At 41.7% G+C, this 19,521-nt stretch overlaps 1 protein-coding gene across 5 annotated transcripts in view; it reads right to left on the bottom strand.

Annotated features, from left to right (window-relative positions):
• The window catches only part of MPDZ (multiple PDZ domain crumbs cell polarity complex component), a 268,414-nt gene that overhangs the window by 231,825 nt on the left and 17,068 nt on the right, over positions 1–19,521 (bottom strand). For all 5 annotated transcript variants that reach the window (XM_075316964.1, XM_075316973.1, XM_075316991.1 and 2 more), the window contains exons 2-3: positions 14,140–14,176; positions 3,066–3,232 (exon numbers count right to left, since the gene is read on the bottom strand). In XM_075316964.1, coding sequence (XP_075173079.1) covers positions 3,066–3,232; positions 14,140–14,155 — 183 coding nt within the window. In that variant the 5' untranslated portion in view covers positions 14,156–14,176. The remainder of the gene's footprint in view (positions 1–3,065; positions 3,233–14,139; positions 14,177–19,521) is intronic.

The raw sequence follows: 19,521 nt of genomic DNA, 5'->3' as shown, positions 1-19,521 counted from the left end.
CCACATTCGTTCACTTGCTCGTTCTTGTCACTTCCACCTCAAAAACATCTCAAGAATTCGACCTTTTCTTACCGTTGACTCTGCAAAAACTCTTACTGTCGCTCTCATTCATTCTCGCCTGGATTATTGTAACTCTTTACTAATTTGTCTCCCTGTTACTAAACTCTTCCCTCTCCAATGCATTCTGAATGCCGCAGCCAGGATCATTTTCCTCTGCAATCGCTTCACTGATGCCTCTGCTCTTTGCCAGTCATTGCACTGGTTGCCTATCCGCTACAGAATCCAACATCAACTTATCACGCTCACTCACAAAGCTCTCCACGGTTCTGCACCACCCTACATCTCCTCCCTCATCTGTGTCTATCACCCCACCCATGCCCTCCGCTCTGCTAGTGACCTAAGACTGAAATCCTCAACAATTCGAACCTCCCACTCCCGTCATCAAGATTTCTCACAAGCTGCGCCTATGCTCTGGAACTCACTACCAAGAGCAATCCGATTAATTCCCAACATCCGCACCTTTAAGTGGGCCCTAAAAACGCATTTCTTTACACTAGCCTATCACCTCACTGCCCTGATCTAATCTAGTCCATTTTTACCCTTCAAAAAATTTACTTCCAGTTCTCATCCCCTGTACCTGTATAAATTCCCACCAACGAGTTCATGCAGCTGCTTTTGAATACCCTATTAAATCGATGGCTGGACCATATATGACAAGCTTTTCTCCCCCCATTCACCTTTTGTGCCTCCCCTATTTCCTCGTAGACTGTAAGCTTACGAGCAGGGCCCTCACTCCTCCTGGTATCTTAATTGTGTTGTTTTGTAATGTCTCATATTGTCTGTACATGTCCCCTCTTAATTGTAAAGCGCTGCGGAATATGTTGGTGCTATAGAAATAAAACTTATTATTATCTCCTATGCTTTTTCCTAGCTTTCCCTTTACTATAACAATACTTTTAGATATTTTAGTTAACAATGCAGACAAGCACAGACTAGGAGGCACTGTAGAAACTCAGTGATGGACCTGGGGAGGATGAGTAAAGGACAGTTTATTTAAAACAAACTGCAGGTGGAGGTCTGAGATTTTCTAAAATTGAGAAAACAATTAAAATTATGGGATAATTTAACCAAAAACAATGGGTTTGGCTGAATTGTATCTATCATGTAAGGCCAGCATTAGTTGTGCATTGGGCATGCTGTGACCCATGGCAGTGACATTGGTCACCATGAAGTCCGGACCTAATTGTAGAAGATCTTCAGAACCTTCAACATTATTTCAAAGGCTGCCTACTTCCAGCACAAAGCTACATTATACATAAAGGCAAAGTGGCAGGTTCACATAGATCACACCATATAACAATTATAATTAATATGGGTTTTATGAACTTCAATCCCAAGGAAATGCAAGTATTTGACTTTTTATTGTATACTATTCTAAAACAATCAACATTATAAAATTCTAAGCAAAGGTGAAACATTTGTCTCAAATTTAGGAAAGTAAGAGAAAAAGGCCAGCATGGTATTAGAGAAGAAGTCTGCATATCTTCTAAAGGACACAGGAATCAACAGGGTTTACATATTTGATAGAGTAAATGGCAATTGTGACCAGGAGAACATGAAGTGTCTACATATTAGACAAATCAGCCATATAATGATGCATCATAACATAAGTAGAATACCAAGATATGTCAATGACATCCTAGATTTTGCTGACCGATGTACATAGAAGCTGAATCAAGAACGATTTGCCAGCAATCTGATTATTGGATTGCTAAAAGTAGCAATTAAATGCTATAAATAAAGCATAGGATTACTGATGATGAGCGAGTACTACCATGCTCGGGTTCTCAGTGCTCATAACGAGCAGTTGGATGCTCGAATGGGTGCAAATAGAGCACCCGAGTATAATGAAAATCAAAAGGGGACTGTCTCGAACATTTCTCTGGTAAACAGAAAAGGGGCTCCTTTGCTGGTCCTCAAACTAGGGAACCCTAGGCAAATCCCAACCTTGCGGTTACTCCTAATGGTGAAGATGCCAGAGTCCCATGCCAGGCTATGCTTCTGACCAGAACTAAATTTGATTTCTCCCTCCCACCAGGGAAGGAAGGGGCAAAAGTGAGATGGTAACACAGATAAAGACAGAGAAGGGAAAACCAAAGCTCTGACACACTGCACACATGCAGGTATAGACAAAGAGAGACTCAAAAGAAAAGCAAGAGCAGGAAAGTAGCAATAAAAAAAGCAATAAGGGTTAACTCCCCAACCGCACACAACAACAAGTACCAAAATCACCAGATAGTCTGAATCACAACACCTCACCAGAGCAGCTTAGATAAACTACAGCTGGCATAGAAGGAAGGATCTAGCCAGCATATATACAAGTGGAGCAGATGTGATTAGCTCCCTACAACATGTGATCAAATGAGACTAACAAGCAGGCTAGCAGAGATTAACTCTTGCTAGCCTGCTTATGAACTACCACCCTGACGGTTGACGCCCAAGTCTGCCTGTGGTGATCACAGACACCAGAAAAGTAATCAGGCGGAGTGTCAGAATCAGTAGTCTGAACAGATCCCGACACCACCATGACAGCCGGTGGGTGAAGTTAGTTAAAATCTGTGTGACATATCTTCCAGAAAAATGCTTGAGTCCCGCATTGACTTCTATTATACTCGGTACATGAGTTGACCCATCCGAGCGTCTAACTGCTCGCTATGAGTGCCAAGCACCTGAGCATGGTAATGCTCACTCATCACTACTCATAATGCAATTATTTAATATATATTAAGGGGGATATCAAGTAACATTTCTGAGTGACACGTCATAGAAGGGTTACCAATGGGTGTTTGGCAGCTAAGCACCCGAGTTACCTTCAGATGAGAAGCATCTTAATAGATATTTTAATCTATTTTATTATGAAAAGACTGTGGATACCCATCTACTGGGAACAAGATCGCACTTTTTATTGATAAATGAAACCACACCCTTGTGACATTTTACTTCATCACATCCAATGAAAATATATGAACTATAAAACTAATGTATATAAAAATATGTGGTCTTACCTGTTCTCTTATATGGTGGATTGAAGACTGCAAGCTCAAAATTTGGTTGAAGAGAGGACTTTGTAGAACAGATTTTAACAAACACAACTTTTCCTCGTTTGCTAAATCCCCGCGATCTCGTACTTTGGTTTGCAGGCGGTCTACCGCCTGCAAGGCACGGTGAGTATCTGCAAGAGGAAAAAAAAAAAAAAAAAAAAAATCAACATTATATCAATGTACAAAGCTAATTATAATTCCTAATCGCCTCTTAAAAACTACAACTTCCCAATCCACAAAACATCTGTCTCTAGGCTTAAAAACATACCTGTCATTTCAGGTGTGAACATGAAGAATAACATGATTTTTGGCCATTATATGGCTATAAGGCATTTATTACCAGTTTTCCCACTCTGCATTCTCTCTAACTTTTAGTAGTCTCTGACCTAGTTGGTAGAGAATAGTATGGTATGGTATGATGTCTCCTATACACTGCACATCCGATTCCTGATTTTCTTTTTCTATGAGAAGCAGTATACAAAACATTATACAGCCATACTGAGCTGTGTGGCAGTGAATCCTGCACTGGATTGGGATAAGTCACATGCTAAGAAGCTTTGGCATGGATTGATTTCTCTGCCTGTGTCAGTGCCTCTCCCTGCTCCGCCTACACCCTCCATAGAGTTGAATAGGCACCGTAATCTAATACCTCACTCTGCTGACAGTCCATCTTGCTTTGAACCAGATGGATTAGCACTAGAAGTCCCAGAGAGGGGTCATTTAACATTTCTACCTTTGGAACCCAGAGACGGGTCGAATGACCTGAAGGATTTTAGCTAACATCCTATAATCACCGTTTGTTCTGTAATTAAGGCCATTACTGTCTCACCACAGGAGGTTGTTGTTTCCCATTGAGTTTAGCCATTTAGTTTCTAGTTACTTCTATACAGTTTGGGCTAAGGGTCATTTGACTCTCTTTCGGGACTTCAGGGGGGAGCTCGAAATTTTTGGGACTTCTAGTGTTAGAGCTTTCTGAAGGAATGATAAGTTCAAGAGGCAGGGGGATAAGAAGTGGCTCATAAGTGAAGAATGATGCACATCTCTATAAGAACATATATTGTAAAGTTTCTTATATTTGCTTGTTCTACCGATGTATTACTTTACTAAATGTCTAAGCCTGGTCTAAAAAAAATAATTTAATAAAAAATAATCAGTCTTACCTTTTCTAGCCCCTAATGCCCCACATCTCCAAGAACCTTTTAGGCATTTTACTGGTGTTCTCTGCTCTGCTCCTGACACAAAACAATCACTGATCTCGGGGAGACCAGCCAGAGAAAACACTGCTGGCAGCCAGCGGAGGCGCTCAACACAGTAAAATCCTAGGTGCATTGCTCCCTGGGAAGTATGTAAATCAAAAAAGGTCCATGGAGCCTCTGTTAGGAGTCTCGACACAGAAAATAGCCAGATATGCCTCCGGGAAGGACCTAGCCAAAGAGTGGCTCTTTTTAGGAGACCACCATAACCACCTTAAGTGGCCTTTTAGTCAATATCCAACTCTTTGACAAGTTTAAAGATATGACAAGGGAAATACCAAAGGCCAGGTATCCATCCACAGACAGCTGTTTCGGGGTATTGACCCTCATCAGTGTGGAGTGGGATTCTGGCTAGGTGGGAGCAATGCCTAGGAAACCAGCAAGATGGATGGATCTTGCTGGTCTACTAGGCTTTGCTCCCACTTAGCATTGCTAAGTGCACTCCATTGCTCCCGGAGGGATATCTGGCTATTTTCTGTGTCGAGACTCCTAACAGAGGCTCCATGGACCTTTTTCGATTTGTCTGGTCCTGACAACAGAAATGGCTACAAATTCCCCTTCTTTCTCCTCCTGGACTGATCATTCATTCTCAAAATTTTCAATTTATGGGTTAAATCTGTCTTCAGTGAATACAGTCTTTCACATTACTGAAATAGATGTCAGTTGGTACTGATAAGAAGCTATGAAGAACTGTAACTGTCATTTCAGGAGAACTTGCAGCAGAATTTCTGTCTCCTTACTCTTCCCATGCCCATCCTACATAGAATTTCACAAGCACCAATTGACAACTGTTATCTCAGTAATGTGAAAGTCTGCCTTGACTGACTACATATTTTGAATATTTTTTTCCCCATGAATTGAGGGGAAGGATTAGTCCAGGAGGAGAAAGAAGTACCAGTCTCTGATAAGAAATATTACTAAGTTTCTTATTTTGCACGTGTATTACCGATTCATGAAATAATAATTAAACTGGCGATTACGCATTAAGTCATCAGGCAATTATTAAGATGGCAGTATGCATCTGAACAAATTACACCCACCTACTAAATGATTATTATTGGAATAACTAAAATGTAAATCATAGTGAGACATAAAGATTTCAATACACACAAAAATGACACCGATTAGTATGAGATCACGGAATAGTAACAGCATGATCTGTAGAAGTGTCATCTGTTCCCTACACTAGATAACTCATTAATCTGGCACAACATAACCTGATAGGTGCCAGAGTGCAGGAAGAAAAAAGAAAAAAACCTTCAGAAAAACATAAACAATGAAGAAATCTATGAAACTCGGCCCGAAGACGGATAGCAAGTCCCTAACCGCAACTTTACAGACTCATGTATGTCACACCGTGATGTATGGACAGCAGGTCTCCTGACCAGATCTCTACAGCCTCATATACTGTATGTCACACCATGATGCATGGACAGTAAGTCTCCTGACTGGAACTCTACAGCCTCTTATATGTCATACTGTGATGTACGGACAGCATGTCTCCTGACCGGAACTCTACAGCCTCATGTATGTCACACTGTGATGTACAAACAGCAAGTCTCCTGACCGGAACTCTACAGCCTCCTATATGTCATACTGTGATGCACGAACAGCAGGTCTCCTGACCGTAACGCTACAGCCTCCTATATGTCATACTGTGATGTACGAACAGCAGGTCTCCTGACCGGAACTCTACAGCCTCTTATATGTCATACCATAATGCACGGACAGCATGTCTCCTGACCGGAACTCTACAGCCTCTTATATGTCATACTGTGATGTACGGACAGCATGTCTCCTGACCAGAACTCTACAGCCTCCTATATGTCATACTGTGATGCACAAACAGCAGGTCTCCTGACCGTAACGCTACAGCCTCCTATATTTCATACTGTGATGTACAGACAGCATGTCTCCTGACCGGAACTCTACAGCCTCTTATATGTCATACTGTGATGTACGGACAGCATGTCTCCTGACTGGAACTCTACAGCCTCCTATATGTCATACTGTGATGCACAAACAGCAGGTCTCCTGACCGTAACGCTACAGCCTCCTATATTTCATACTGTGATGTACAGACAACATGTCTCCTGACCGGAACTCTACAGCCTCTTATATGTCATACTGTGATGTACGGACAGCATGTCTCCTGACTGGAACTCTACAGCCTCCTATATGTCATACTGTGATGCACAAACAGCAGGTCTCCTGACCGGAACTCTACAGCCTCCTATATTTCATACTGTGATGTACAGACAGCATGTCTCCTGACCGGAACTCTACAGCCTCTTATATGTCATACTGTGATGTACGGACAGCATGTCTCCTGACTGGAACTCTACAGCCTCCTATATGTCATACTGTGATGCACGAACAGCAGGTCTCCTGACCGTAACGCTACAGCCTCCTATATGTCACACCGTGATATACAGACAGCATGTCTCCTGACTGGAATGCTACAGCCTCCTATATTTCATACTGTGATGTATGGACAGCATGTCTCCTGACCGTAACTCTAGAGCCTCTTATATGTCATACCGTGATATACGGACAACATGTCTCCTGACCGGAATGCTACAGCCTCTTATATGTCGTACCCTGATGTACGGACAGCATGTCTCCTAACCGGAACTCTACAGCTTCTTATATGTCATACCATGATGCACGAACAGCAGGTCTCCTGACCGGAACGCTACAGTCTCGAATATATGTCATACTGTGATGCACGTGTGTTCTCACCCGAACTCGGCTGCCATATAACCATACATGAGGCTGTGGAGTTCGAGTCAGGAGACTCGCAGATAGTCCGTGCAATGCAGTCTGGCATATGTTAAGCTGTCGAGTTCACGTTGGGATACTTGTGGAAAGTTTGTGCATTGCAGTCTGTACACAGACTGATTTTTCACAAATGTTTACTGTGTAGGGTAAAATGGGAAAAAAACATGCCGTGTTAGTAATCGTTATTTCCACTCATATCACCATTTATAGTGTTATATAATTGCCAGCAATCAAAAAATATCTATATCCCAGCATTTTCCGCAGCTGTTCAGTGCCTGACTACACAGCATTACTAAAAATCATCAAAATGTCCTTAGACAAGAATATAAGCCAAAACTGCAAAATGTATTCTTCAAATGGTCAGAACAGGCCTTCATTGCTTTTTTTTTTATTTTATACAATTTATGGCCCTCCCATAATTAACAACTGTTACCACCAAAGGTGGGGCACGATAACTATGTCCTGAAAATGTCTGGGACAATTGCAGGTAACAGTAGACTGCCCCCCCTTATTCCATATACTGCTTATACAGTAAGTGCCATATTTAACCAGGCACAAATGGTCCAAAATGACCCTGCAGCCACTTCTCTCCTGAAACTGAAGACAGGGCATATTTATTAAACCCAATTAAGTAGAATTAGCAGATACCATTGTTCTTGTCACAAAAGTTCTAATAGAATCATGCTCAGAAACGTGACATGTGAGCACAGACACCTGAAAGCCCACTGGTGGGTGCGTATATATATTTTTATCTCTGAACTCACTTTCACTCCCCCATAGTAAGTCAGCAAACATTCCTTGCTTGGCATTGTAACGTATCCTAATAATTCTGACAAACAACAATATGACCCCTCTGTGCGCACTGGGAAATGTTCTTTTCTTAAGAACATTCTGCACCCTCTGTCAGAATACCGCACCTGCGGCAAAAACCGTGGTAACACCGCACCCGCGGTTTGCCGTGGGTTGGTCCCTGCATTTTTTACCATTATCTATGGCAAAAACTGCAGGTATCTGCGGAAAAGAAATGACATGCACATTATTTTTGCAGCAAAACCTGTAGGTGAAAAGAAACGCAGTGTGCGCACACCATTTTTTTTACCATAGGTTTTGCTGGGGAATGAGTGCAGAAAAGTTCTGAACATTTTCTGCAGCAAAACCGCGGCAAATCCGCGGCGTGCACACAGGGCTTAAAGTTTCATTAGTAAAAGAGGACACAGGGTATTTGCCAGCTTACTGTTCAGAGATAAGAATAACTGCACATCCTTGGAATCTGTGTCTCTTCAGCTAGCCACAAATTGTTCAGAGCAGTCTTCAGTGACAGATTGCTTTTAACCATTTTAGAATCTGATCCAAACCTTGTATTCTATTGCACTCTGTAAAAAAGCCCTGTAATCTCCGTGAATAGCAAGCATATATAGTCCTCTAACTCGGCTAGGTAGGCCATGGGCCCAGGGTGAGCCCCCTACCTAAAAGGGCCGTGAGCAGTGAAGGCCACTTATAACTTTACCGGCATGCTTTGCATGGTGGGTGCAGTTAAAGTCTGCAGCAGAGTAAAGTCTCCCTGCCCTACGGCACTCTCTTCTGTATTGGATACAATACTTTATGCCTGTGGCCTACAAAACGGCAGGAGCAAGTACTGAACTTCTGTAAATTGGCGCAGGTGGCATGATGACGTATTGCTCTACCTGCACTGGGATGTAGACTGTAACGGCAAACTCTCCAGGATCGAGGGTTGGGTGAGTATACAGTATTTTTTTTTAGACAGTACTTGTAGAAAAATATGAAGCCATTATACTGTGTGAGGGGACTACTGAGGGGCTCATAATACTGTGGTGTGGGCGGCAATCATTCTGTATTGGGGAGTTGTGGGGGTCATAATGCCGTGTTGGGGACTGTGTGTTGCAGTATACTGAGGAAGGCCAGCAAACTACCGCGTATGTGGAAAATTTTGGGAACATCACAATGTGTATGGGGGGAGGAGCACTGTGAGGCCTATAGTACTGTTTGAGGGAGGCTGTAGGGTTCATCATACCGTGTGTGGGGGGGGTTATGAGGTCTATCATACTGTGAGAGGGGAGTTATGAGGTCCATCCTACTGTAAGAGGGGGGTTATGAGGTCCATCATACTGTCAAAGAGGGGCTGTGAAGGGACTGCAGAATCCATAATATTGTTTGAAAATAACCATAGGAACATCATACTGTGTTTGGGAGCTGTAGAGGCATCATACAGTGCACGGGCAAATGTGGGGAAAATATACCATGTGGGGACATAATACTGTGTGAGGGGCTTGTTCAGGCATTAGGGGACAATAGTACATGGGCATTTAGAGTACTTTCACTGTCAAAGGGGTAAACAGGAGGCATTATTACTTTCTAAGGAGCACTTTCTAGGGAACTCATTAATATTTTCTAGAGAGCCCTTTTACGATATTGAGGGCTCAAAGGGGCACAGTGGTGGTCTTTATTATGTGGGGACTCCGGGATAGAAGAAGAAAGAAGGTGGCACTCGCCGAGTAAAAATCTTTGTTTATTCTTTAAAAATAAACATCAAAAAGAAGGGGGTGATGCGGGGCGCGTCAGAGACAACGGCGGCCGTTTTGCGCTCACGGGCGCTTTGTCGGACCCTCGCATCCCTCCCTGCTTTTTGATGTTTATTTTTAAAGAATAAACAAAGATTTTTACTCGGTGAGTGCCACCTCCTTTCTTCTTCTATTCCGGAATTATTATGTATGTGTTCTAATGGAGAGTGCTGCACCACAGGTGCTGTTTTTCAGTCTCTGTCGTGACCTACTTGTTGCATTGCATTACTTAAAAATGAATGAGGAGCAGTGACCGGACTTTCCTTTCTTTGGATGAATTATTATGTGGGGCACTAAAAGGAGCACAGTTATTGTGCCACAAAGTAGTTACAGTAATAGGGACAAATATGACAGCAAGTAGGCTTAGCATTGGGGTATGAGCAGGATAGAGAGTTTGTGCAGACTGGAAATCTATGGGGACAGTCCTGGAAATGTGGGAAGTCAAGTGTGTCCTTGTTGTAAACTGTAACGACGAATTGTGTTTGGAAAATTTGTCATGGTGGTCTGGGTCAGATAAAAAGGTGAACAACTCAATCTAAAAGAACATCTCATGTAAGTCTCTATATAGGGACTATATTTAATATGATGATATACTGATGTGTACGTGTGTGATCTACGGTAATGAAGTCTCATGTGTTCTATACTGATCCGTACATGTTGTATACTTATGTGTATGTGCATTATATACGGAGGTGTGTTATATACTAATGCGTGTGTGTATGTATGAAAAGTGTGTTTGTGAGTATGGTGTATAAATCACACAGCGCGTGCTATGCGTAACACACTGATTTTTGGATCATCTATGCCAGAATAAAAATCCTTGTCCTTTGCAGGAGACCCAACACATGTACAGAGGTGATATGCTGTTGACAACAATATGGATTGAGGACAGAGTGATCTATTAGTGATTGTTCTATCATTCTTTGCTAGCCGGTGTAAAAGAACAGTAAACATGTGCGGAATGCCTTGAATATTGTCTATCATAGTTCACTTAACGGTCTGAAATGAGATTGTGTAAATGCAACATAAATGTTTCTATGTTATAGTATATGTTAGCATTTGGGGCCCCACCTATACATATTTCCCAGGGCCACACTGTCTAATACTGGCCCTGAATGAGCCGTTTGTGTGTATAACTTCAGCAGACAAACTATAATGTGCAAGTCTTATACTCTGAAATCTGTGTACTAGTAGGCAATAATTTGCATGCTTCAGTCACCCTTATCACAACCTCTGGCATCTCCAAGACCATTCCAGAGCTGCCCCCATACTCAGGAATGTAGGCTAGGCATTCAGCTCATTACTTCACATAGCTCAAAGCAGATTCACTCTAACAACTGGGAAATGCTGTGCCTTCATGTTGACTCTTCTATATTGCTTCTTTCCAATACACGCTACTCACACAAAGTTAGGGATATTTGGTTTTCGGGTAAAATTTAAGTAAAACATAAAACGTTTACGCTACAGTGACATTTTATCATGGAAATAGGGCATTTAAGCAGAAACATGTAATGGTGATTCCCTCATCTCTAACAATTTATTGAAACAAAAGCCAACAACAGTGTAGGGTATACACACGGCAAAAAAATAAAAAAGTCAAATGTCTCAGTAACTTTTCATGTGGTCTCGAACATAAGTTACAGCTTGACAACGACGTCTCATGCTGTTCACAAGTGAAGTTACTGTCTGCTGAGGCATGGCATCCCACTATTGAAGGGAAGCCCTCAGGTCATTTAGGATCTAGGGTATAGAGTTACGAGCCTCTAAAGAGTAACTCAGCTGATCCCATAGGATTTTGATGGGATTCATGTGTGGAGAAAGTGCAGGTCACTCCATTTGAGATATCCCAATCTCCAGCAGCCATTACTTAATGAAACGACCTTGATGAGTTGGAGCATTGTCAAACATGAAAATGAAATTAGGCCCGAGATGTCCATTTAGAGGCACAATGACTGGATTAATGATGTAATTGAAGTAGTAGGGGCTTGTCACCATTGTACCATTCATAAAACTGTAGGACAGTTCTGTATTAACTATAAACACCTGCCCACACTGTAACAACACTACCAAAGGCTCGTCTGGTGACAACAGTGAATGATGAAAGTCTCCGACATCGTTGTTGGCCATCATTTCTGCTCAGCGTGAATCAACTTTCATCAGTGAATAGCACTGAGGCTCACTGGTCCCTAGTCCAGCAAGATGATGACGCCTGTGCCTGGTAGTGTAATCAGATACCCTTGCAGGTCGTCTAGCATGCAGACCACGCTGATGACGTTTCAAATAGCATTACATGACACTTAGATGCCTCTAACCTCCCTTAAATGAGCCTGGAGTTGTGTGGCCTTCATCATCTTGTTCCGAAGGTCATTGTTCAGAATGAAGCAATCATCCGTGTGGGATGTGGCCAAAAGATATCCACTTCTATGCCTGTCACTCTTCCAGTCTCACTGTATCTCTGTTACAACCTGCTGATGACACTCTGTGACACTCTAAGCTTAGTGGCCAATTTTGTCTGAGAACATCCCGCTTGAAGCCTCACAACAGCTAAGTACTGTTCATCAATTGTTAGGTGTTATCTTGGTTTCATGATGTTAAAATGTGAACAGAATGATGAGGACTGTTTAACTCCTTAGCGACCCATGACGTACTGGGTATGCCATGGATCGTGTGAGGTTAATCCCCACCCCCTACCGTGCGCAGGCCGCAGCGATCCGCACATATATCAGCTGATTTTAACAGCTGACATGTGTGCCTGCTAGTCGCCAGTGGAATTGCGTTCAACCCGCGACTATTAACCTCTTACACCTCGCTGCCAAAATCTAGCAGCAAGATGTATATGCGCGCCGTCATTATGATAACTTACCCCCGCCCTCATCGGAAGTCATGTGACATGATCATGTGACTTCCGGTGGTTGCCATGGTAGCACAGGGTCATGTGATGACGCCTGTAGCTAACATGAGTCACTTTCTCTCAATGCCGGAATAGTGACGGCATTGAAAGTAAAGTAGCATATCTGCAGATCTCAGCTCTGTAGCTGTGATCTGAAGATATGGAAGAGCGATCAGACCGCTGATCCATATAGCTCCCTAACGGACCTAGTAAAAAAAAAAAGTTAAAAAAGTATTAACAAATTTAAAAAAAAATAAAAAACTAACAAGTTAAATCAGCCCCCTTTCGCCCCATTGAAAATAAAGGATTAAAAAAATAAAAAATCTACACATATTTGGTATTGCCGCATTCAGAAATGCCCAATATATAAAATCAATTAATTTGATTGGTAAATGGTGTAGCGGCAAAAAATTCCAAACGCCAAAATTAAGTTATTTGGTCTCTGCAAATTTTGCTCAAAATGAACTAACAGGCGATCAAAACGTAGCATCAGCACAAACATGGTACCGTTAAAAACATCAGCTCGAGATGCACAAAATAAGCCATCACTGAGCCATAGAGCCCAAAAAATGAGAACGCTGTGGGTTTCAGAAAATGGCGCAAACCGTGCGCCACTTTTTTTTAGACAAACTTGTGAATTTTTGTTAACCCCTTAGACACAAGTAAACTTATTTATGTTTGGTGTCTACAAACTCGCACTGACCTCAGGCATCATGGTGACATCAGTTTTACCATATAGTGAAAATGGTGAATAAAATATCCCAAAAACTATTGTGCGATCTCACTTTTTTTGCAGTTTTTCCACACTTGAAATTTTTTTGCTGTTTTCCAGTACACCATATAGTAAAACTTAGGGTTTAATTTAAAACTACAACTCGTCCCGCAAAAAACAAGCCCTTATATGGCAAAATTGACACAAAAATAAAAAAAGTTATGGCTCTCGGAAGAAAGAAAGGGGAAAAAATATGGAAAAACGCAGAACGCCCAGGGGCTTAAGGGGGTTAAATACCAATTCTATCTGAACCTCAAACTGTATTGGGCAATTCATGGATTAAACACCTGTTGTGCATTTTGCCATTAAGCTCCTTGTTAGAGAACAGCAAGTTGTGCAAAAAATGCTGAAGCATTGAACAGTTGGACATGTGCACTCAAAAGGTTAGAGAAGGTCACATTAAGTTCTCCTGAAAAGGTTAGAGAGCACTTAGGATCAACCTGAAATATTACAGGAAGCCAAATATCCCTAATAGAGATTAGCATACACAAGGCACGCAAACTCAAACACTGCTTTTTGGTAAATTCTGTGTCTCCGAACCCTACTTTTCAGGTTCGTGCATCTCTAAACCTTAACTTTTTGTGAGAAGTTTATGTGTTCCATAAGAATGAAGAAAGCTGTAAAATACATTGGTATTGTACAAAAAATATACAAGTACATTAAATCCAGCTTTTAATATCAACTCATAAGACAAATTTGCTGTTTAGAAATCATTTCCTTTCACAGTTTAATAAATCAAGAAAATATTAAAGATAGAACGTACCAATAGTTTCCAACATGGTTTTCAGATGAAGTGCCTCCTAAAAAAAAAATGCAACCTTATTAGTAATTTTGAAATACTTATTTTTTTTTCCAATCAAAACAAAAAAATAGTAAAAAGTTACTTGTAAAAGAATCATAAGCAATAATATCCCTGACCCTAAGTCTGGGAATGACTATGTGAAATCAGTGAGGGTCCAACGCCCGGCATTCCCACCAATCAGCCAACGGATGCAAACGATGTAGGGGGAAAACACAGGAGTACATGGTACAGTTATGGCTGCAGAGTACTGAGGTTTCTCTCTCATCTGAACGCGAGAGATCAGTGCTCAGCTACCACAGATCTCATTTTAATGACCTATTCTAAGGATGGGTTATCAAATGTTTAGCCCTGGACAACCCCGTAAAACCTGCTAAAGAGTCAAAGAGTCAAGTTTAATATGTCTTTAGCAGCCAAGACACTAACACCGATTACAAGATGTCACGATTACAAGATGTTATGGTGGGTCTTTGTCAGCTCTTGCACTCCCTTCTGTCAAACTAGTGGGTCTTTGCTCTTGCACTACCACCTATCAAACTCCATGTAGGCAATAGAGAGAGCTAGACTTTTAGTTTAGAGCAAGTCAATGGTAGAAAGAATACATGCTGGGAAGCGAGGGGAAAAAAAAAAAACATTTTTGCACCTATAGTGCTGGTAAAATGATGAAGAGGAGCCACCAACTGAAAAAGATTGTAGTGAATAGGGCTATGCTACAATTGTTTTCATAAGGTTTGCTGCGTCTGTTTTTATAGGAGTAATTAACTCTAGATTATTATGAAAAGTGACAATTTAAATTGAAAAAAAATTGCAAAAACATCCCGTGCAATGAAAATTAACAATCAAACAAGTCTTATTTCTAATGAATTTCAGCCCTGAAACAAAAAGACATGCTTACGTCATTTCAATGATTTTCTTGCTTGCCAAGGCTGCTTTCACACATTCAGTTTTTGCTGAGCGGCACAATACGGCGCTTTGCAGAAAAAAACGCAACCAGTTTTTTTTTGCCGCCGGTTGCGTTTTTTCCGCATAGACTTGCATTAGCGCCGTATTGTTCAGCATGGCCTTGCATTGCGTCCGGTTTTTGCCGCATGCGGCATATTTAGCCCATGAGGCGGCCGGATGGAACGTTGCCTAGCATGTTTTTTTGTGCGGCGAAAAAAAAACAGCATCGCGCCGGATCCGGCGGGATGCGGCGCGATTTACAATGCAAGCCTATGGACGCCGGATGCGGTGTCCTGTGGCAAAAAAACACATCCGGCCGCTGGATACGGTTTTTTGAACTGTGCATGCTCAGTATCAAGCCGCATCCGTCAAAAAATGGATGGGCCGCATGGAAAAACTTATGCAATGGATCCGGTTTTTATGCCGCATCCGTTGCATAGGTTTTTGAGCCGGATTGTGACTGATGCAAAAAAAAATGATGTGTGAAAGCAGCCCACGGAGAAAGTGTTACAAAAAACAAAGCATGTGACATAAAGCCCCTGTCACATTTAGCGACTTACCAGCGATCCCGAAAACGATGTGACCTGATAAAGATCACTGGTAAGTCGCTGGGAGGTCGCTGGTGAGATGTCACACAGTCAGACCTTACCAACGACTCATTAACAATACAGAGTCAAACACAGCGATGTGTCCTGCCCAGCAGGACATCGCCTTTGAAGAAAATGGTCCAGGACATTCAGCAACGACTAGCAATATCACAGCAGGGGCCAGGTCGTTGCTGGATGTCACACACAGCGACATCGCTAGCAAGATCGCTGTTGCGTCACGAAAACCGTGACTCAGCAGCGATGTCGCTTAGTGAGACGTGGCCTTTACTCTAGTAGCCTGATTACATTTTTACAGCAGACTGCTTGATTTAATCCCTTTACGACTAATGATGTACTATCTATGTCTGTGATTAGTCGTCTCCCTGCCTTTGATGCGGGCTCGCATGCTGAGCCCGCATCTTTCCCTACAGATGAAGCCTTCATCTGCGTCTAACAGCTGGTGGTGGAGCGGCACTCGGCCTGTGGCTATAAACCTGTTAAGTGCCGCTGTCAATCTCTGATAGCGGCATTTAACACGTGTTGGCAGGCGGGGGCTCTTCTGATTCCTCATCGTGTGATGCTGATGTGTTGTCATGACAGCCAAGGAGTCAGCTGAGTTATCTCAGTACTCCTATGAAAGCCTTGCTGTGGCCGGCATTCATAGGAGACTGTGAAATCTTCCATATACAGCAATACTTTGGCAATGCTGTATACTCGTAGAACAAGTGATCAAACTAAGTTAAGTTTAAGTCCCCTTAGGGGACTATAAAGAACTGTATAAAAAATAAAAAAATATTTTAAAAAATATAAAAAAAAAAATCAAAAAAAATAAAGTTCCAATCATTCTCTTTTTACCACATTAAAAATGAATAAAAAAATACACATCTGGTATCACTGTATTTGTAAAAGTCTGATCAAAAAATAAAATTAATCTAATTGGAAAACAGCGCAACAAGGAGGAAAGAAAAAAATGCCAGGATTTCAGTTTTGTTGACCACTGTAAAAATAGAAACAAAAATGTAAAAACAGTTAATCAAAACATTGTATATACCCCAAAATTATTTCAGCTCAGGTAGCAAAAAATAAGCCCTCACACAGTTCCATATCCAAAAAATTAAAAATATTATGGCTCTCGGAAAGTCGTGACTCAAACAATATTTTTTGTTTTTCAAAATTTCTGAATTTTTTTAAACCACTTAAGTATAACAAAAACTATTTATGTTTGGTACGAATGTAATTGTACTGATCTGGAGAATTACAGTAGTCAGTTTTATGGCAAAATGAAATCTGTAAATAAAGAATTGCAGAATTTCACCACACTTGGAATTTTTTTTCCCACTCACCACTAAAACATGATAAAATGAATGGTGTCTGTCAAAAGTACAACTCATCCCTCAAAAAACAAGCCCTTGCATAGTTATATCGACAGAGAAATAAAAAGGTTATAGCTCTTGGAATAAATGGGAAAAAAATCAAAAGTACAAAAGCGAAAAATGTACTTAAGGGGTTAAAAGGAGGCTAGTGCATAAAATTATTAGCTTTTTCTGTTATGGTTACCTCCAAAGAAATGTGCAGTCATCACTGCTTTAAATCCAAAGAGATTTACAAGCAAGGACATTGCTGCTTATAATATTGCCACTAAATAAACCATTTATTGGATCAAGAACTTCAAAAAGAGGTTCAAATGCAGTAAAGAGGGCTTGAGTGCAATTAAGAAAGTCCAGCACGTGCCAGGACAGTCGCCTACTGAGAATTCAGCTTAAAAAAAAAAAAATATATAGAATGAAGGACCAACAGCGCTAAAGCAGCACATTATCTCCTTCCTTTACAGAATTGGTGAGGGTTCTAGGAGTCGCACAACCATCAAGTGTAAAGTGATGGCACATACTAGTGATAAATCATAAATTTATGAAATTGGAGAATGCCCTTTAAAATCTTTTGTTTTACGCCTTCCACACTTCTGGACTTCTGTGAAAAAATCTAAATACCCTTCATGGAGTATCCTCCATTCTCAGCAATGTAATTAGAGCCATTTCACCATAAATGTCTAGATGTCTGGTGGCTGACAATGCAGGTCTATATATTATTCATTGTGGTCATGTGCATTATTTATTGGCCATCTATGTGTATGGTCTGCAAAATGCACCATGCAGTGATGCTCAACAGGTCTCACAGCATATTGGCTTTTCAGCTGGAAAGTAACAAGAATTGAGATGGCCCACAAGAACGCAGAATGTCCCAATAGTTTAGCAGAGAAGTAGAACTCTCCTTAAAGCCTGCTTTACACGTTGCAATTTCGCATACGATATCGTATGCAATTTGCAACGCCCCCATCGTATGTGCGGCACGTTCAATTTGTTGAACGTGCCGCACATACGATTAACCCCCGTCACACATACTTACCTTCCATACGACCTTGATGTGGGCGGCGAACGTCCACTTCCTGGAGTGGGAGGGACGTTTGGCGTCACATCGACGTCACGCGGCAGCCGGCCAACAGAAGTGGAGGGGCGGAGCTGAGCGGGACGTAAACATCCCGCCCACCTCCTTCCTTCCGCATTACCGGCCGGGAGCCGCGGGACGCAGGTAAGATCTGTTCATCGTTCCCGGGGTGTCACACACTGCAATGTGTGCTACCCCGGGTACGATGAACACTCTGACGTACAATTCATGAGGAATGTACGACGTGCGTGCGATGAACGTTTTACCGTTCAATCGCAATCGCACGTAGCAGTTACACACTGCAATGTAACTTACAATGCAGGATGTGCGTCACTTACGACGTGGCCCCGCCGACACATTGTAAGATACATTGCAGCGTGTAAAGCGGGCTTAAGACCTTCTGGTCATATCATGTATAACTTAAGGGTTGACCAATAAGCTTCACAGTTCCTGGTCCAGCTGTCACATTGGTAGTCCCTGGCTGCAAGAGGAGTTTTCTTTTTAGGCCAATGTCACACTTGCGATTACCTTGCGCGAGTTTCGCGATGCATCACACGTCACGGACTCACACTCTACTCACAGTAGCGGGTCGGGTGTATAGAGGTGCATGCAACTGACCCACACCTGTGAGTCCGTGCTGGGTGATGCACCGCAAAACGTGCGAGATACACGCGAGGCAATCGCAAGTGTGACATCGGCCTTATCCAGATCATTGTAGAGTCTAGAGTTTTTGGGGGAGATTTACTAAGCTAAATGTGGTGAATTTTGGAATAATTTGCCCCATTTACTATGTATTCTATACAGAAAATGGGGCATGGCCTAATATGAAACACCGTGCCCCATTTAAAAGCTGCCAAATTTTGGCGCACGTCTGGATCAAATTACCTAACCAATGGATTGTCTAAACGTTGACTTATCCAGACTAAAGAAGCACTAGACTTCTCAAACAGCATGAGCCCCTTAGAAAAGTTTAGCGCATTATAACACTAAAACTATCTAGTGCAAGTAGTGTTGACGAATTACACATTATTAATACATTTGTCCCAATGTTCTATTATCTTATTCTATGTAGTAATATATGATTGTACTGAAAAATGCAAAAATATCTCTGGTTCTAGATTAATAAGAAAGGATTGTGTAAATTCCGAGGGCTTATTTTTTCACTTCTTATTAGGCCTCATATGATAACATAACACTCCCCGATATATCATCAGTGGATCATCAATCACACCAGTAACATGTTACTAAATTTCTGAGTCTGGTAATGAATGAATGGAATTTGGCTGCAATAATATTTGGTCGACCTCCTAATATATAGCTTTTGTTGCAGGATTTTTAGCTTAAAAGCAGGATTTGATGCCCTAAACTATTTATA

This window comes from Anomaloglossus baeobatrachus, chromosome 1, assembly GCF_048569485.1.
Source record: "Anomaloglossus baeobatrachus isolate aAnoBae1 chromosome 1, aAnoBae1.hap1, whole genome shotgun sequence".
NCBI classification, from domain to species: domain Eukaryota; kingdom Metazoa; phylum Chordata; class Amphibia; order Anura; family Aromobatidae; genus Anomaloglossus; species Anomaloglossus baeobatrachus.
The sequence above is the reverse complement of the archived record's forward strand: the minus strand, read 5'-3'. Positions and strand labels throughout refer to the sequence as shown.